General features: G+C 33.6%; 1 protein-coding gene across 4 annotated transcripts; it reads left to right on the top strand.

The window, feature by feature from the left end:
- The first annotated feature begins 1,131 nt into the window (after nt 1-1,131).
- LOC103955586 (probable serine/threonine-protein kinase PIX13) lies at nt 1,132-7,667 on the top strand. Of its 4 annotated transcripts, none has more exons than XM_048574877.1 (6): nt 1,132-1,329; nt 1,629-2,035; nt 2,965-3,100; nt 3,606-3,739; nt 3,886-4,009; nt 7,088-7,667. In XM_048574877.1, the coding sequence occupies exons 1-6, from the start codon at nt 1,263-1,265 to the stop codon at nt 7,540-7,542; spliced, it is 1,323 nt and encodes a 440-aa protein (XP_048430834.1). In that variant the 5' UTR covers nt 1,132-1,262; the 3' UTR covers nt 7,543-7,667. The 4 variants fall into 4 exon arrangements, with proteins under 4 accessions (XP_048430834.1, XP_048430832.1, XP_048430831.1 ...); XM_048574875.1 differs by having other exon boundaries at nt 1,587-2,035; XM_048574874.1 differs by having other exon boundaries at nt 1,584-2,035.
- Nucleotides 7,668-21,831: the final 14,164 nt, after the last annotated feature.

The following is a 21,831-nucleotide window of genomic DNA, read 5'->3' as shown; positions in this document are numbered from 1 at the left end:
ATTATCTGAACCTATTGTTTTTTCAACAATAAACATGCTTATGTGGCAATGAGAGTATTAGAGACGGATGCAATTACGTCATCTATCCCTCCTTACTATTAGATGCAGAGTTTTCATTTTTTGCCCCTAAGATTATCTAATGGATGCAACTATTAACGTAACGCCTCTACTTCTTCTTAATTTTGTAGTGACATTAAGAGAATCACTCATTCGCAATTCTATGTTTCTCTGGGTTCTCAAAAGAGTCCCTTTTGCAGACCATGGCCAACGCGAGCTGCAAGAACACGGGGCTGGAGGCCTGCCTAAAAGAAACCAAAGAATATTGTGTCTCTGAATATTCCTCTTTTCATTGTTTTGGTATATATAGCCAAACCTATTTACATACCTACTATAACAAACTAACTAATTACATACACATGTAACTAAATGATCGACTGATTATGCTAACTAAACTGTCATGACTTGGCATCTTCATCTTTACTGCCCACTGCTGAGAATCGGCAACGCTTGTCCTCAAGATAATCGTCGTACTTCGATTCTTGTCGCCAGAGTCGTCCGAATCGCCATTCCTCTCGTCGATAAAAGTCGCAGCTATCTTTGCATGATTCTTGCAGCTGCCGCCCAAAGTGGGGATTGGTCTGCGTGACTCTGCCATTGACCTGCCTCGTAAAATTCCACTTTTTTATCATTTTGTCCTAATCCTCTAATAGCCTGAGCTTTTATTCCCATTTTTTTAATATATATGAGATAATGTTATTCACACATCTATTTTTACGTCTCACATATCCTTATTAATTTGTGTCTATTAATCTTCTTCAATTTATTCAATTCAAAGACCAGAAATTGAAAAGATTATGTAAAAAGTAAAAATGAGTGCGTGAATAACACCATCCTATATACTAGCTTCTGTCCCTCAATACTAGCACAAATATTGGGCAAGAAAGAGTACATATTGACTAAGATGCGGGAATAATATGAAAAAGCGACATAACACTGTGAATAATATCGTTCTATTTAAAAAATATATATATTGAAGCCTATGTCTCTGTCTCAGTGTTTGTGAAAAAGTCCAAAGGCAAAAGTCTCAAATACACACTTATTACGTACATATCGAGCTCTATAGGTGGCTACTTTTTTCTTGCTTGGCTATTTCTATGTTGCTTCTTCCACTCTTTCCTGGAACTTGGAGACAGACACCGGAAGACCACATCACTATATATCTGGATCAAATTAAGTGATCATCGATCGGTTGCTTGCTTGCCATGGGAATCTGTTTTGGAGCTCCTGTCAATCATAGTTCAGCATCTACAACCAAACCGGCTACCCTAGGTATATATATGTGTGTGTGTGTGTGTGTGTATATTATATGCATAGTTACTACAAATATTCCCCTCCAAAGTATTCTTCAATTGCTTCTTTCCTTTATTTTCTGTTTGGTTGCCATGAAAACTTCAATTTTCTTGCGTCCTCTCTTTGCCGTGAAAGTTGTTTGGTTTTCAACTTTTAAGTGTTCATTAATGCGAATTTATTTAAGAGGATTTAATCACATGCAAGTTTATGAAAATATTTATATATATTGGCAGTAGCATCGAGATACATTAACAAGAACAATGGATTCGTAGGAAAAGGTGTCAGCACCAAAAAAGTTCCCAGGAATATTAGTGGCAAAAGAAGTACTGGTGGAACAACGGAGAGAAGGGATAGCAAGGCACAAGTGATATTAAGCAAAAGCAGCAGCAGAAAGAATTATACCGAAGCAGCTGGAGGTGTGGCTCTTCCTCTTCCTCCTGCTGCGGCAGCAACAGCTGCTCCAATTGAATGTATACCAAAGTTGAAAGAGTTCACGTTAGCAGATCTGAAGAAGTGTACTCGAGATTTTCGACCAGATACAATACTAGGTGAGGGAGGTTTCGGAAGGGTTTTCAAGGGCTGGGTCGATCCCGTCACATATGCCCCGTCTAAGGTCGGCGTTGGCTTGGCCGTCGCAGTCAAGAAGTCCAGCGAAGACAGCTATCAAGGTCACCAAGAATGGCAGGCAAGTCATTCTTTTTTATTTAATTAGCTAGGGTTTGCCGATAGATTAGTAATATAATGCACATATTTATACGCACAATATTTTTGGCTACTAGGTAAAGGCTTAATTACTTTTGCCGGCCAAGTAAAATTAATTTGCATGATATTAGTATATATAACTTGACATGATTATATGCCTAGTATTATTAATTAGTATGGCTTAATTAAGCATAAGGCACCCTACATTTGAGTAAAATGTTTCTCCTCATGTTAGACATGGCCTGAATTATTGGGCACAAGATGTCGTTGCAACTAATAGTTAAATTTTTAAAAACTTGTTTCCTAATTGTTTTTAGTTTTTAGTTAAAAAAATGAATATAAAAATTAAAATCAAACCAAAATTTGAAACTCACAAAGCTTTCAGTTTTCCGTTAAAAACAACTATACTAAATAAAATAAAAAAGTGAAAACAAAATTAAAAAATAAAATGTTTATCAATCCCTCACTAACACATAAAAGGTGATTCCAATAAGAGTAATGTTAGAGAGATTAAATTTTCAAACTAAATGATGTGTCACTAATATGAATAAGCATGTTTATCAACGTTTAAGTAATCAACAAATCATCAACTTTCATGTCTTTTAATTTTCAAAACTTAGTCTCCAAATTTAATCGTCATAACATTACCCTTCCAATAAACCTAAAAAACCCTAATGTATATAAACTAGTGGATCGAACAGTACGACTTCCATGATTGCAGGCTTTAGTTGTTAAGGTAGCAGTACTACGTACTAGCGGCTGATGAATCATGATTAGCTTTAGTCGTCTTCCATTTATAAACACAAAACATATTTGCATTTGCATGAAAATAAATTATTAGCAGTGACTAATTAATAAATAGATAATTCTTTCCATATATGATATTAAATAGTTGGGTTGGTATATATGCAGGCGGAGGTTAATTTTTTGGGGAAGTGTCATCATCCAAACCTTGTGAGGCTGCTGGGACATTGCTGTGAAGAAAGCCAATTCCTTCTTGTCTACGAATATATGCCGAAAGGCAGCTTGGAAGGCCACCTTTTCAGAAGTAAGATTAACATATATAAACAAGGATACACCAATGTTTAAAACTTCTTTGATACAATCAATATTTCTTTGTAAATATCCAAAAAAAAAAAAAAATCAAAGAAAGATTTGGAAATGGGGCTTCATCTCGTATCGGATAAACTTTTAAGTTCATGCTAAAATCGACAAATATTGTTGATATTTCTAACACATTTGTTAAATATCGGGTACTCTTATATTTTGTCCAAATCAATGTTTGACAATCCCTAAAGTTTCAATTTAAATTTTCGTCATTTCCATCGAAAATAACCGATATCAATATACGATATGTCCGTCGATATTTTCACAAATTTACATATCGATATTTTCATCGATATCGATATTTTAAACACTGGGATACACGCATGTTTCACGTTGATTAGTTGTAATGCAATATTGCATGCATGTCTGTTTTGGTCTACTACACTTCAGTCAAAAAGTAGGCAGTAAATATATATGATTAACAAGAGATCATGATAATTCTACAGAAGGTCAACAACCACTTCCATGGGAAATAAGACTAAAGATAGCAATTGGAGCTGCGCGAGGCCTTGTCTTTTTGCACACCTCAGAAAAAGTCATCTACCGTGACTTTAAGGCCTCCAATATTTTGCTCGATCCTGTACGTTCTTCTTTCTTCGTTTTTTTTTTTTCCTTGTCATTTACCAAACAACAAAGTAGAAGAAAATGAAACACCAATTTCTAAATTGACATTTTTTTTTCCTTCGTTTATTGACTTTTATTCTTGGTGGTAATTTTGTTATCTAGGCCTACAACGCAAAACTTTCAGATTTTGGGCTGGTGAAGACAGGGCCGATGAATGGAAACTCCCATGTAACCACGCGTATTATTGGAACTCACGGATATGCAGCTCCAGAGTATGTCGCAACTGGTAATACAATTTTCAAGATAAATATATTTTTTGTGACGCTAAAAATATCATTTTGCACTCCTCTTCATTGATTTTTTTTTTTTTTTGGGGTATTTTACAAGGAAGTGCATGATAACTTTTTATAAAGTGCAATTAATAACTCTCATTTCGTTAGAACTTTTCCTCAAAGAAGATAGTGAGGCTTTAGTTTAAATTCTAACATTTTTCTTATAAGAAAATTGTAAGGCTTAGCCAACTCCAACTGTCTTAGTCTAAATAATATCGTCTGTTCAAAAATTAATAATCTATTATGTAAACTTCAACTTTTTTATTGTGGTATCTTATTTGGACATTACTACAAAATCCTTCACCATAAATTATAACTACCATATGTTATCTTAATTTATAAAATTTATGACCAAACATTTAACGGCTTCTCTTTACATTTGATTATTTTTAAAACACTAAGTAGTTTCTATACAAACGTACATCAACACTAAACTGGCCCTGAGCCACTTGGTGGTGTTTAGTAAGGGATTATTGTGTATATATATATACAATGGAGAATTCAGCATTTTTACACCTTGGAATCAAAATTTTTAGTTGAAGTATCTATAGATTCCGAACTAGCTTCTCCAAAGTTTTTCTTGTAATTTCGGTCCATAATTTTACATATATCAATCAAACAAAAGAAAAGCGCAACTAATTAATCACTTTATCCACCATAGCATGTAATCAAATTGGCACGAGATATCAACTAATACTACTGAAAAAGTATTACCCACCATGGAATTCCCAAAAACACTAAACTCCAAAAATCAGATCCCCTGTGCCAAGTACAAAAAAACCTAAAAATGGGAAACAAACAAAAGGCTACAGTTTTGAACCATTAACAAATCCCAAGACAGTGAGAATATCACTCTGTTTCGAAACCATATATATTGTATGGTTTGGTCTTTGGTGTCCTGTCTTCATTGATCTGCCCTACTTGCCTTCCTTACCATTAAGCCAACGTGAATCCAGTTTTATATCATTATCAAGAATAATAATGTCACTCAGTACTATGGTTTGGTGGTATTCCTCTTCACTTAAAAATGAGACGTCTTAAGTTCAAATCACGTGGATGATGAATTAGATACCAAATTATGCTGCTCATTATGTGGCTTAGCCAAACTCTTCCAATAATTACAAGTATTTAATACAATTATGTATTCAATAGTCGGATGTAATCTCCTTATTTAGATATATTCACATGAAAATGTATATAAACTAGCTCAATCATACAACTGTTTCTTTATTATCACTGAGCATTGTTTTTATTTGGCGTTTAATTATATGAACTCTAGCCTAACTCCAACAAATTTTAACTTAGGAACTTTTCAAACTTTGGAAAGAAAATAACACTCGACCAAAAACTAATCGATTAAGTTAGATTATCCATTGTTTGATCAATTAAGTCCAATTTGTTTTAACCAATATTAGGAATAATCCATTTTATTAGAATAAGTCCAATCCTTTAAATTTAGGATTTTTTTGTTATCACTAGTTATTTATTTATTGATAAGATTTACTATAAAAATTAATTTCTTCCTAATTATCTCTTTAATTATTTCTTCTTCTTTTTTTCTTGTTCTTCTTCTTTCTACTCTAAACCCCATTTATAGATTTTATTTTTAATTTTTATAATCTACTTTTATCACAGGTTAATTTTATTTATCTATCTATGTGAAAGATTCTTTTTTACATCAACAATGTATCACTGAATAATATGTTTTGCTTGAAGGTATATAAACGTTTTTGTATCTTTTAGCTAGGTTTCATATGCTTATAGGTATAATATATGTGTCATTGTTCATCTACATATATCATAGGTTTTTGTTCATTGTCTACTTATAACACAGGTTAATTGTATTACATACTTTTTCTTTTTATAATCTAACTTTATCACAAAAGTTAATGAATTGAGATATCTTTATTTAAGAAGACAAAATTAGTATAAAAATATATAATTAAATAACTGGATTCATCCCAAAAAATAATCTATACTTTTGAACTTGAATCTAAAAGTGTCTTATTTCATATATTCAAATCACTCTTTTGTCAGTAGACCCAGCTTTTACGCTGCCTATTTCTATTGGAGGGAGGTCCTTTTTAAGTAGTGACTTTCATTTTGGAAAACTTTATGTCGTCTTCCTAATATTTATTCTTTTGAATTTTTTGATCAAGTGGAAAAAGGAGAGAAACTCTACATTGCATATGGTGGGGACATGGGTCCTCTTCGGATTTATGTATCTTAATTTACCAAATTGATGTATCTAAATTATTGAAATTTGATTCAACGATTATAAATAGAAATTTATTTTAAAAATTATAACAATTTTAACCGTTAAATTAAATTTTAATAATTCAAATACATGAATTTGGTAAATTAACATACATGGATCCTCCCATGTCCATTTGGTGGGGTTCGACGAGATTTGAGTCAATGATCAAAAAACTTACTTTTCTCAATAGTCAGAGATACACGATTTCCACAGAAACTATAATAATATATTAACTTACGGCCAAGAAAAATATTGCATTGGGTGACTTGACTGCTAAATGATTTTTTAAGCTAGTATCAGCTTATCGTACGTATAGGGTATACCGTATACCAGTAAGCTATTAACAATACTTAACGTACGTGTAGGTGACTTGACTTGACTGCTATATATATATATATATATAGTTATTTATTTATTTATCATACTATCGACCCACTGTGACAATTTCCTCAATAAAAGTATATAAAAGTGATTAAATTTCAAAATATTTAAATCAACAGATGTAATGTATTTCATTTATATACTGAATTCTACTATATATTTTAAAACAAGGAGGATTAGATTTAGAGCACATAATATTTCATTTTCAATAGATCATGCGACTTCAACATGCTTTAAAATATAAGACGATGAGAAAGCCTGTGGCAAATATCCTGCAATTGGTTCTTTATATGCCTTTATATATTTATTTATGTTTAAAAAAATAAATTATACATGTTAAGTAGTTGAGCAAATGAACATTTTCCAAACACTTAACATGCATGTTCAACTGCAGGGCACTTGTACGTAAAGAGCGACGTGTATGGTTTCGGTGTCGTATTGTTGGAGATGCTAACGGGATTACCGGCAGTTGACAGTAATCGGCCATCTTGCGAGTACAGTTTGGTAGACTTGGCGAGGCCGTCGCTTCACAAGAAAAAGTGGCTGAAGAAGATAATGGACCCAGGGCTTGGAGAGGAATACTCGTTAAAAGGTGCCTTCCAAGCGGCTGAGCTTATTCTCAAATGCCTAGAACCTGATCCTAAAAGCAGACCTTCCATGGAAGAGGTTTTGACAGTTCTGGAGAAGATTAACGACATTAAGAAGAAACCAAAATGTACAAAATCCAATGGGAGACGACATGATCAGGAACCATATTCTTCAGCACATAACCATCATAGTAGTAACAGGTCTCCATATCACCAAAAGAACGGCGGTGTTAGAGCTAGTTCTCAACATCGTCCGTACTAATTAATCAAGATTTGTAGCATTGTAACATGTTTTGAATTGAGGTGTTTTTTCTCCTTGTATTGTACTTATCTACTTTGTATTTCACGTGTTGATGTTTTATTATATATAACTAGTTTAAAGTGTGCTGTCGAATGTCGATGGATGCAAAACTTTAAGTTACTATTGCGCTCACACGTTATATAATTCCATAAAAACATGCAAATTTAATTATACCTTATACTTGTTAGAGTCAAATAATAATGTTCTACCCTACTTGGTTTACGTAATTGTATCTGAATTGAACTGAGTTAGGATTTTAATTAGTCAGCCATCCCTTGTGCTGTTAGGATGCCAGATGGCATCAACTTGTGGTGACAGTTAGAGTTGAGTATTAGTACAAATAGTACATTGTAAGAGAAGAAAAATTGTATTGTTTGATTGTTCTTCTGTTGCTCTCTCTCTCTACAATTGTGGAAGATGTAGAGCAGGTCCTAACATTGGTATCAGAGCCTAGGTTCCTGACGTGACTGAGGGGGCTACCTGGAAAGGGCTACCTTAACGGGACGACCAAAGGGTGCGCCGCTGTTAAGAGTGAAAGCCACCAGAGTAAGGGTCACCGTGGGCATCGGCTTCCGAAGGGTGGTATAATATTATGATCCCACATCGACTACACTTATGGGGGTGTAAGGGTTCTTAAGTCTTTGGGGTCCTTCCACCTATTGGACTAGTTTTTTGGGTTGGGCTCTTCCTTGGGCTTGAGTACCTAACATGTGCCACATGGAAGAGTGAAACCCAAATAATTCCTATAACTCTCCATCATTTCGTTGTACAAGGAGCAACCGTGCATAAAAATGATTCAAGCTATTATGCCCTTGAATTTGATAGTCTAAAGCTTCATCATTTCGTTGATATGAACTGATAAATTTTATGATACTAATAGTCCTATGGAATAACAACTGAATAATTTAGAATCTCAATTTAGGTGGAAGGTATTTGCATTATATGTTCATATCATGCATCATTCTTAGTATTGGTTACATGTTTAATTAATTTCTGAACCTTAGGTTGGTCTTGAACTCTTCTCGATGCTTCCCTTGTTCCTTGGACGTTTTTTTTAATTGAAATTTGACACCTTATGTTATTTCGCAATCTCCGCTCATGTTTTTACTAGCCTGCGTCGTAATGTCCTCTTGAAAATTAGAAATCACGAACCGTAAAATTTCTCAGAAAAATTACTTCCATATATTTCCAGTGGTACAGGGCACAACTGTTTCCTATTGAGAAAGTAAATTTTAATCCGTCAAGTTGGTTGATCTGCATAAACATTTCTGCCCCTTTGACCCACTGGGCCTTAAAACGATTTGGGGTTTGAGTAATTAAATGGAATGTTCAACGCAACCCACCAAGCCCTATTTTCTCTCTTATTGGGCTAATTACAAAATGAAGCCCAAACATATGTAAAAGTCAAATTGGTGTTTTATGGCTTATGTTGAAATTTGACGTAATCTTCATTATTTTGCTTCACTTTTAAAAGCTAACGACCACACAAATTCTTACAACTCAACCCGAAGAGATAAATTTATATGGAACGGTTTTTTAACATCAATACCGCAACATCATTTTTGAAAGCCGAAATAAATTACAACAAGGATCCTCTATAAATCCTTACCCATACAAGTCAGATTTTAACCTAGTAATACTAAACTAGAAGATTTTCCAAACCAAACACATAAATGGTCATAAAGCATGTCCTAAATTTGCTAGACAGCACGAAAAATATGTTTAACTGAAAACTGTGAGATCCGCTCCAACTTATGCCAAATATCTTGAACAACAGAACTGATATTTCATGGTAATTGAATGTCTCCATTAATAATCTATATTAGCACTTTAGAATCACCTTCAATTTCCAATCTGGAGAGTTGTAGTCAACACTTGAGCCTTCAGTTTCCGATCTCTATTAATAATCTATATTAGCACCTTAGCATTACCTTCAATTTCCATAATTATTTGGTTGTTATTGTTGCAGTAACAATTATGTTGTCAATGACAAAAATGTGACAAAAATTCAAAAAGTAATAGCCATACCACAATGGTGACTAATGCATTAATATATAAATATATATACACATATATTTTTTTTTAACCTTTTTCCACCATTTTCACATTGATAACATCATTGTTACTCCAGCAACAGCAACCAAATAGCTACTATATGGGGTAGTTGTTGCTCACTTTTCTAGTTCACGTTGTCTACATGTTTCAACACGCCAATCTAAAATTGATATAGGTATATTTTCTTGTAGGGAAAGTTTTCTAGGCATTGATTGTGAGACCCAAAGAATTTATTATCAAAGACGAAGAATTTTGGAAAAATATGTTCAACTCCTCAATATTTATATTTATGGTTACATAGAACTACCATACTATTGTAACCTTCGGTTGGCGATTGTAAAATATTTCAAATATTTTTAATTTCTGTTGTTACTATAACGTCTGATCCACCAGTTTTTACTTATTTAAAAAATGATCAATGTATCTTGAAGATACTTGGGAATAGAACGCTCTGACGATTGAGCGATACATTCTTGGAATTCTATGTGCCGTTGTCTTGTGACAAATTTTCGGGGTGTGACACTGACGAAATTAAATTCTTACTTTCACATTTGAAAGTGTAAACATAAGCTCACATTTTATTACTTTATCATGTGAATGCGTTGGAATCTCATTCTGACATTATCACTGTCACGGAAGGAGATGTACAAGTCCCATGACTCCCATCCCTGTACTTGGATCCATGCATGCATCATGTATAGAAGAGAAGACTACAGCTATATATGGCAGCTTGTGTTGTGCAGATTGCAAATCTATATGGGACACCTACGTTTGGTTTTGGAAGGACCAAACAAAATAAGATATATAATATGCAGATAGAAGAATAAGTTCAAAACTATGTAAGACAATGCAAGACAATAATTAAGTGTTAAATAATACAAAGGACAGATTAAAACTACAAGTCTTTTCGTTGTTCGGAGATATCTCACAAAATTAGAACGATAGAGAAAAGGTTAGAATTCATAACGTGCATGAATTGAGAAAAATTACAAACACAAAAACAGAAAGCTGGTTAACTTTGCTGAGAGACCCAATAAGATCTGGAGAAATCAAATGGGAGTTAAGATTGCCAATCCAGTTGTAGGATCAAATTGTATGTGATGACTGATGAGACCCAAAAAGTAAGTTGTGATTGTGGTTGTGGTCACTCTCTTTTTAGGAGGAGAGTTTTTGTAGCAGTTATGATTTACCACTCAACCATGGATCTTAAAGTGATAATTGTTGTTCAAATTTAAGGTGGTGATGTTGGGGTTTGTGTGCTTGGCAAGGATTATGTGGAGAAAGCTCGTCTTTTGGTTGAGATGACTCATGGCAGGAATTTTTGCCGACGATTGCAAGCTCTTCAAAGAGTGATTTAGTCTTTTCTTTGTTGGGTAGTTATAGTGGTTCAAGGGATTCATAATCATGTTTTCTTGTTGTTGCAAAGTCTTCAAGTGATGGTACGATGTTTACCTCATGTGTCTTGACGGTGTTAGGTCTAGCTCGTAGGGTTTAGGCCTTGTGAGCTTATCTTTCCTGGTGGTTAGGTGTGGGTGTCTTCCGTGATTGAGGAATTGTAGCTCTAAAGAGTTTATTTTGTGTTTATCCTTTTCTTTTGTTGTGGTTTAGTTGTTTGCTTCCTAACAAAGGACTATGAGGACATCTTCGTGATGTCTCATAGCTTGTCGAATGAGCGTCATCTTTTCCAAGTTCATCAAAAGATGATGGAAGGTTTTGTCCTTGTGATCATTTTCTTTCCGTTTGGTTAGATGTGGTTATATGGATACATTTTGTATTGTATTTCTGTTACGTTTATAATCATGAAATTGTATTCCCAATGGATGAGTTCTTCATCTTATTCGCTTAACAAAATACTTGTTACGCTAAAAAAAAAAAAAATTAGATAAGTAACCTGGATTATGAAACTTGTGTTGGGGAACCTACTTGTTACACCACTAATATTTAGTGTATCTTAACCATACAAACATCATGATCGGATCCGTTTATTCTCTTTACATCATCTAAAGATTATATATGTAAAAAATCATTCAATTCGGAGATTGTTTAGCCATCAATGCATGTAAAACCAAAAGGTTTTGATAACAAGTATCATCCCCATGATGAAATGTCCATTTATTTGAAGCATATGAATGGCTAAAAATTATCCAAATTGAGTAATTTTTCGTGTACATGATCTTTAACGGGTGATAAAAATACGTGTAACTGAAAACTGTGATATCTTGCTCCAACGAATGCCAAATATCTTCAACAATAGAGATCTGATATTCCATTGTAATTGAATGTCTCGATTAATAATCTATATTAGCACGTTGGAATAACCTTCAATTTCCAATCTTGAGAGTTGTAGTCGAAGAGTCAACACTGGAGCCTTCAATTTCCAATCTCGAATAATAATCTATATTTGCACCTTAGAATTCCCTTCAATTTCCATAGTTATTTGGTTATTGTTGTTGCAATAATAATGATGTTGTCAACTAAAAAAATTTGACAAAAATCTAAAAAGTAAGTAATAGCTATACCAGAATAGTGACTGTAAACACGAATTTCCTGCGACAAATGAGACAAGAACACATGTACAAAGAATAGTTGTATAAACGAGTTTAGGGTTACAATCTCTTTACAGTTTGAATCCTCTGATTCAATCTCCAAACATGTAGTGTTGTTAATCCAAGGGTCGCGATGACTTGATCTTGGATGAACGGATGTCGCAAGGAATTGGCTAGTGGCGAGGGAAGAACCGGCATGTGTAGTGATGCTTGATGATTCTTCAATGGTTTTGGCAAAGAATGTAGAGGGCTTTTTGAATTCTTCTGTGTATTTGGGAATTTGAGGAATTTGGATGTTTGAGAGCTTTAGAGTTTCAAAGTTTCACTACCTGGGCGTGAAATGATTTATCAATCTTTCCTTTGTCTTGGAGCCTCCTATTTATAAACTCTCCGAGCCTTGACTACAGATGGATTTGGCCTTGATTTGTGGCTTTGTTAATTGAGGAAAGAACCATAACTCGATTTGTGGGTCGATTCGTGATTTGACTCCATCAATCAGTATTTAATTAAATTAAATTAAAATCAAATCATTCATTCCGCCAAGTGTTGACACGCGTCCTTCTGGATGACTCGTTTGATTTTGTTGAATCACATGCTATGTGTACAATTTGTGTGAATGTGGCACATGCCACATATATCCTGACACGTCGAAACTTTAATGCATTGATGAACATTTATTTCACTGAAATTTCGTTATCTGCAATGACTAATGTATTAAATATATATATATATATATATATATATATTAATCTTTTTCCATCATTTTCACATTGATAACATCATTGTTACTCCAACATCAGAAGCCAAATAGCTACTATATGGGAGTAGTTGTTGCTCACTTTTCTAGTTCATGTTGTCTACATGTTTCAACAATCCAATCGCAAATTGTTATAGGAATATTTTCTAGTAGTGAAAGTTTTCTAAACATTGATTATGAGACCCAAAGAAATTATTATAAGAATTTTGGAAAAATATTTTTCAGCTCCTCTGTATTTATCTTAATTATGGTTACATAGAACTACTATACTATTGTAACCTTCGGTTGGCGATTGTAAAATATTTCAAATATTTTTAATTTTCGTTGTTATTATAACCTCTGATTCATCCGTTTTCACTTACTTAAAAAAGGCTCAACATATCTTGAAGGTACTTGGAAATAGAACGCTTTGACAATTGAGCATTATATTCTTGAGATTCTACGTGCCGCTGTCTCGTGACGGGTTTTCAAGGCGTGACACTGATGAAATTAAAGTACGTCTTTCACATTTCAAAGTGTAAACATAGCTCACATTTTATTGCTTTATCATGTGAATGAGTTGGAATCTCATTCTGGCGTTATCATTTTCACGGCTGGAGATCTACAAGTCCCATCCAAGTACTTGGATCCATGCATGCATCATTTATAGAAGATAAGACTACAGCTATATACATGGCAGCTTGTGTTGTTGTGCATATTGCAAATCTATATGGGACAGCTACGTTTGGTTTTGGAAGGACCGAACAAAACAAGATAATAAGTATGCAGATGGACGAATAAATTTAAAAGTACGTAAGACTTTGCAAGATAATAATTAAGTGTTAAATAATGCAAAGGGCAGATTAAAAATACAAGTCTCTTCGGAGTTCGGAGATATCTCATAAAATTAGAACGATAGAGAAAATGTTAGAATAACATGCATGAGAAAAATTACAAACATAAAAACAGAAAGCTGTTAACTTTGCCAAGAGACCAATAAGATCGGAAGAAATCACGTGGGAGTTAAGGTTGCCATTCCAGTTGTAGGATCAAATTGTATGTGATGACCGATGAGACCCCAAAAGTAAGTTGTGGTCACTCTCTTTTTTAGGAGGAGAGCTTTTGTAGCAGTTATGATTTACCGCTCAACCACAGATCTTAAAGCGATAATTGTTGACCAAATTTGAGATGATGATGTTGTGTTTTGTGTGCTTGGCAAGGATTATGCAGAGGAAGCTCGACGTTTGTTTGAGGTGAATTAGGGCAAGAATTGTTGCCGACGATTGCAAGCTCAGCAAAGAGTGATTCGGTCTTTCCTTTGTTGGGTAGTTGTAGTGGTTCAAGGGATTCACAATCATGTTTTCTTGTCGTTGCAAAGTCTTCAAGTGATGGTACAATGTTTACCTCTTGTGTCTTGACGGTGTTAGGTCCGGCTTGTAGGGCTTAAGCCTTGTGTGCTTATCTTTCCTGGTGGTCAGGTGTGGGTCTTCTGTGATTGAGGAATCATACCTTTGAAGAGTTTAGTTGTTTGTTGCTTGACAAAGGACTATGAGGACATCTTCGTGATATCTCATAGCAGGGCTTCTTTGCCAAATGAGCGTCATCTTTTGCAAGTTCATTACAAAGTGATGCAAAATTGTGTCCTAGTGAGCATTATCTTTCTATTTGATTAGATGTGGTTATATGGATAGGTTTGGTATTGTATTTCTGCTACGTTTATAATCATGAAATGGTATTCCTAAGGAATGAGTTCTTCGTCTTATTCAATTAATGAAATACTTGTTACACCTAAAAACAATCTTTGGTTAGACAAGTAACCTGGATACCATTCCCTAATAAAATAACATACACTCGCATAATTTATGAAACTTGTGTTGGGGAACCTACTTGTTTCACTACTTATAATTAATGTATTTTTACCATACAAATTAACATCATAATCGGATCCGTTTATTCTCTTTATCATCATCTAAAGATTATATATGCAAAAAATCATTCAATTTGAAAATCGTTTAGCCATCAATGCATGTAAAACCAAACGACGGTTTTGATAACAAGGATCATCCTCATGATGAAACGACCATTTATTTGATGAATATCAATGGCTAAAGATTCTCCAAATTGAGTAATTTTTTGTAAACGTGATCTTTAACGGATGATAAAAATAATAAATTGTTCCGATGTTTATATGGAGAGGATACTTTAATCATAAGTAAGAAGAAGAATACAAACCAATCTCAAAAACTTATTTTCTTATTATTCAACACATTCTTCTTTAATTGTCGAAATAAGTACATGAGAGTCGGAGCGTGAATATGCTGAACGGCCATGTATATATCTATCATCAGTCCAGGCGTGCCGCTGATGGTGATGATGACATTCCAATGAGTGGCAATCATGAACCTGAATGGCAATCCCTCTCTTTTTTCTCTTTCTTTTTTCTTTTTTCTCTTCTTTTGAACTAGCTAAAAAGCCTAATCTAAATCTAAAAGGCCAAAAGCCCCTTCTCCGAGTGTGTTGTGTTCCTCCCCCTCCCTCTCTCTCTCTCTCTCTCTCTCTCTCTCTCTCTCTCAAATTAATCATCATCCGGTGTGGTGAGTCGCTGACCGAGTGAAGAGTAGGTCCTACAAGTAGAATCTGGTTATCACTCGCATCATTAATCCCACCTAGCTTTGGATAGAGTATCATCTTGCCAACTGTTACATGGCATAATGACTTATATAATATGAATATATAGTCATGTTTGCGTTCTATGTCAATAATACAAGAATATGTGTTAATTTTTTTTTATGTATTTTCGTATTATTGATAATAAACGTTATTGTAATAGTGTACTCGTGACTGTTACATGGCAAAATGACTTGTATAATATGAGTATATAGTCAGGATTGCGTTATATGCCAATAATATAAAAACATGTGTTAATTTTTCTTCATATATTTTCGTATTATTTTAATAAACATCACCGTAATAGTGTACTCGTGCCATCTCTTGTCCTACTTAATGAATATCATTTTTATCTTAATTAATCAGCATGCAGCTCTAGCCTTTATTTATTTTACTTAATTGCCCATCCCCAAACTGCATGGTATTTAAGCATATATATATATATAAGGAAACTTTAACGAAAAGCTCTCGGTACTGTTCATTTTAATGAAAATCATATTTTTACACTAAAAAATTTATCATGGTACTATTCACTTTACCCTTTATTTTGTCGTTATCGTTAAAACTCAAAATTTTCAAAATCTTTTCATTAGTTTTCCTTATATATAATGAGCATCAGCTACTTACTGGTTTGACCTAATACTTTTCTTAATTTTATACGGTAACTTAGTTAATCTATTAATTTCATTTTAATTATCTTCCTCCTTCTACCTATCTGGATCCCTATCAGTCACGGCAATGGGTGAAAAAAAAAACCTCACTAAGAAAATCTGACTGACTGACTCTCAGATTGATTACGGAGGGGGCTGCTTGGTTTAAACTTCCAGAGTTCGAATCTGCTGTGCCCTGCCAGCATTATGCTGGTGACCGCAGAAAAACAAATTAAGCTTAGAAGGTTCCTTTATTTATTCATTTATTTTTTTTTTGCATTTCAGGCTCCTTTTTGCTTAACAGTGAACAAAGGAAAGGGCAGAAACAAGCAACCAATAAATAGCCAAATTATTGAAACTATTTATATCATCAGCAAAATATCACCAAAGAAGCAAGTTAATTTGCAACAACCTAATAATAGTATAAAAACATATCTTGAGGTATTATATTTGAACCTGTCTAATATTGTGAATAAAAATGAAGACGATAATGTCTCTAGCATTATGATCCATTTGTATTTATCTTTACTCGTAAGTACAAGTTTTAGATTCGACACTTATAGATGACAAGTTCATTAATACTAGTCGTTCAAATTCTCCACTTCTTAGTATAGATATTATTGTTTTAAAAAGTGGCACTTAGATGGTAGAATTACTATCGTAAACGTCTATCTCTTTAAATTATACATATCTTATCGGGTAATGCTAGGAAGATCATTCATTTAAACTATATTTTATAAACTATATGACATGATTGCTTATTATTAAATTATTACTGAAGTGTTGATTAAGATACTTACCACTTATTAGTGACACATTATGTAGTTTACAAATTTAGTTTAAAATATTATTCTACCTAGCATAATTCATATCTCAAAAATGCATGCATACATATCAATCATTAACAAACCGGCCAACTATTCAAAGGATGCAAAGTAGTACTATAAACGAATTGATTTTCTCTGCGTTGTTGTTCTTCTAACTTTTTGAAAGGTATAGACCTATACGACTAATTGGCTTAAGTTGTCATCTTTTTACAAAGATAGCTCAAAAATGAAAGACTTCTCATCCTTGTTAATTTTATTTGAACTTACTTCCAAAGATGGGTAACTAATCATAGGCTTATACATATACATGACGACTGAAGTATATTGTACGTTATTGGTAATTTGGTATGCAAGCGTTTTCATCCAAAATATATATAACGTTACAATTTTTTTTGGTCGAATAACGTTACAACTACTATTACATATAAAAGAAGATAAAAGACGCATGCAGAATATATGTAACGTTACAACTACTTACATGCAAAAAAATGATAAAAGACGCATGCAATATTATGTGCAATGCAATTCAACTTGTGATCGATCACTTTGCCATGTCTAGCCAAAAGGAGCCTTTGCTTTAAGTGAAAGTCTTGACCTTTACTTTTGCACAGAAAATTGAGCTGCGTGCAGAAAGTTGGTTAACCCATACCCATCCTAGGAGAAAATGAGTTCCACTCGTAAAAAGTACATATGATATCATATATATATAGCCTGCAGTTTGCAAAATATGAACTATGATGTTGTGAGTTCCTCAAAATCTAGTGAAAGATAATGTACAATATATATAGGTTATGATCTGACGACGCTAATATTTTTAACATACTTTAACATCCATTTTGTAAAACCTATTTCATAATTTTTTTTAACGATTTAAACTGTTTATATTTTAAATCTTAAGTACTGGTCAACATGTTTAAATTTAATAACCTAAAGATAAATTTTTAAATTTGTGTCTAAAATATAGCCCCATGTTATCACCCAATCACCTCACCGTCCATATTCGACTTCTGTCGTCATGTACGTACCCATGCGAAATCATGAAAGTTCTAGATATGCATTGCATTATAGTTAACTGACATAATCATTTACTAAATGAGCTGATAATATATATAACTGCATCGTTAATTTCTCTTAGGCTGTGTTAGCTTCATCGAATCAGCACTGACAGTGTGCACCCTCTAACTTACGGCAACAAGTGGATATACAACAACAATGTTATTTAGGCACATATTGACTAACGCTTGTGAGTCTTACGTTATGTTAAGAATAAATTTCACATTGATGAGAGAATAGACATTGCATATGCTTATAAAGTAGTTGAGTTACTCTCTATATTGCCAATTAATTTTACGGTAGAACATCAATTTTTTTATGATATCAGAGCAGCAGGTTGTCTCATGTACTAAATATAGCCCCATGCATCAATTCCCATGTATATCACCCAATCACCACACTGTTCATATTCATATACGTACCTATGCGAAATCATGAAAGTTATCGATATGTGTGACATCCACATCGCCTAAGGGAGTGATCCTTATATGTATATTCTCATCCTTACCTAGCACGAAGCCTTTTGGGAGCTCACTGGCTTCGGGTTCCATTGGAACTTCGAAGTTAAGCGAGTAGCGCGCGAGAGCATTCCCAGAATGGGTGACCCATTGGGAAGTTCTCGTGTGAGTTCTCAGAAACAAAACAGTGAGGGCATGGTCGGAGCCTAAAGCGGACAATATCGTGCTACGGTGATGGAACGGGTCCGAAAAGTGGTCCTCCGGACCAAGATGTGACATATGCATGCATTGTAGTTAACTGAGACAATCATGTACTAAATGAGCTGATAATATATATAACTGCATTGTTAATTTCTCTAAGGCTGTGTTAGCTTCATCGAATCAGCACTGTCAGTGTGCACTCTCTAATACGGCAACAAGTGGATATACAACAACAATGTTATTTAGGACGTATACGAGTCCTACATTATGTTGAGAATGAATTTCACATTGATGAGAGAATAGACATTGCACGTGCTTATAAAGTAGTTGGGTTACTCTCTATATTGCCAATTGGTTTTACGGTGGAACATCAACTTTCTTTATAGTTTCAAAATAGGTTGTGTTATGTGTGAAGCCCAATGGTCACACACGCTCCACGTCACCCGAGTTGTGTTGTCTACATGTTAAGCTTGAAAATTCGCCACACATACGAGGACGTGTTGAGAATAAATTTTACAATATTAAGAGGAAGGAATTTACATGCTCTTATAAAATAATTAAACTATTATATATATTGTCAATTAATTTTGAAAATTGTTATTAGTACTCAAAAAATCTCATTCTATATTCCTTACAAGTGTATTTTTCTTTCTAATTATAGAAAGTTTGGAATGTCAGATGAGATTTTTAGAGTGCTAAAAACAATTCCCTTAATTTTATTGTAAAACCTTAACATTTTCCACATCAATAGTACTTCCCATCTCTAAATACTATAAATCTAATTAGATTTTAATGTAACACGTCGCACCGCGGTATATATTCAATTTATCTCTCAATCAAAAGAATGAATGGTAAGCCATTATTCTAAACTTTTGACTTACGAGGCAGCGGCTCCTAAAAACCCTTAATAAAATAGGCTCGACTACGATGCGACGTCTCATTAGTGATATGAGTTTTATGCTACGTGCCCTAGAAAAACATCATCTTTTATAATATCATATGGATTGGTGCTAATTAGCATTAGTCACTCACGGAGTCACTAGGGTTTGTTGGTAGTTGGTAGTGGATTAGGATCCTCTCCTAATTTAAGGATGAGGATTCTCATGATCAAGGAATGTGGGTCGTTAGATGAAAATCCAACGATTATAATTATTATAACTTTAAAAGAACCTTCCTGTTTGTAGCCGTTAAATTTTCATCCAACGATCCATATCCCTTAATCATAAGGATGCTCATCCTTAAATTAGGAGAGCATCCTGGTCCGTTGGTAGTTGGTAGTTGGTTCGACCCATTAAAATCCACAGCCACCGAACTGACCCTTTGATGTGTCTGGCAGTGAAATTACCTGGCACCATCTAGAAGCCTACGTACAAGGTATGTAGGGATTAGGGTTTATGCCATATCACCTAATTTTGAGTCAGGCTATGCTGTAAATTCGTCCTAATAATTTGATATGACCACTGTCAATCATAGAAATTAAATTAAGATAGTGCGATTTATATAGTTCAAACATTTTTCTTAAATTTCTATTCTCAAATCAAATGAATTGAAAAATGTTAATGAATAAAAATTAACAATGATGTGTGGAAGGTAAAAAAGTTTGCGTGGAAGGTAGAAAAAAGTTTGTGTGGATATCGGTAAAGGTGGCAAATCAACCCGTAGGGTTGTGAGTGGATACATGTTAAGAGGCATTTAATTTAAGATCACTTCAATACAGATGTGAGATTGGTATTTGAACTAATTGTGATAATGATGTAAGTTGAAATCAAACTAAATAAATTTTAACGAGTACAAATTAACAACTCAATATGTTAATTTGCCCCCTTTAAACACCACTACCCTAATTTTTTTATTTTTTATTTTTGGTAAACTCATCACTACCCTAAATTTAAAACCTGAGTACAAATACAGAAAATAAGATGAGACCGTAATCCCAGTTGCGACCGCACAAAAGTCAAACTAGTTAAAAACAGCTTTGGACCCATAGAAGTTCAAATCATTTTAGGATCTCAAACTACCGCACCCGAAATAATAAGCTGCACTTTTTGGTGGGCATTTTATTTTATTTTTTAAAATTTGTTTATAATTGTTGCCTTTGTCTTGTGTTGAACTGAAATAGTTTTGTTTAGTATAATATTATGGGCCAAAAAATAATTTAAAATGAATGGCAATAATGCTGAACAAACTTACTATTTCTAAAACTTTTAACCATAACGAGATGGTCTGGTGATTGGAGACAAATTTCAGGTCTATATTCCATATGGCACGTTCTGAGTTCGATTTCTGATGCTGAAAAATCACACGATAGTGGGCATAAAGAGTTTGAAATGCCTCTATGAGTCTTCCAGATCCTTGAAAAGATAAACTGCCACCAACATCTAGTCTTTTTGAAAAATAAAAAAAATAATAAAAACTTTAGAGTATTGCTTGGCATAAATCAGAATGTGTGTGAAGCTAAATTATATAAATGTTATATGTTTCTGTAAAAGTAAAATGAATGCTAATATTATTGGAACAACTTTGAGTATTTCTCGAGTCCTTACTCACAATTAGCTCAATACATATATAAATAAAAAGCGATTTTCGAACTTTTATTTTCTTCTTTGCATTCACTTGTATTCTCTAGCATTTAGATATCAAGAAACCCAAAAAAGGAGTATAAAAAGAGAAAACAAAGTGCATGTGAAAATCACTGCTAATAATCATGAAAAACTACTCATTCCAAAATTTCAAGCATAAAATTATTTTTCGTAAAGTCATTAAAAGCATCAATTAAAAAAAAAAAAAAGTTGAGATACACAGATCAGCAAAGTGTCGAATGGGAGTTGTAACAGGGGTGACTCTATCTAATTTTATTTATTTATTCCTTAAAATAAGAAACAAAATGCCTAACGGGACAAGCTTATCTCATATTTCAAAGTATTGAGAGACATAAAAATCAACACAAAAAATACCACGATATTGAGACCAAAATTTCTTACTATTTTAAGGAGTTTATTACATTATAGAGTAATATTTTAGACTGTCAGTCGTTCTTATTAATACGCAATTCGTAAA

This window comes from the organism of the source record quoted next, unplaced genomic scaffold (genome assembly GCF_019419815.1).
Source record: "Pyrus x bretschneideri cultivar Hongxiangsu unplaced genomic scaffold, Pyrus_bretschneideri_v1 Contig76, whole genome shotgun sequence".
Classification (NCBI taxonomy): domain Eukaryota; kingdom Viridiplantae; phylum Streptophyta; class Magnoliopsida; order Rosales; family Rosaceae; genus Pyrus; species Pyrus x bretschneideri.
This window is presented reverse-complemented; position numbering and strand designations above follow the sequence as displayed.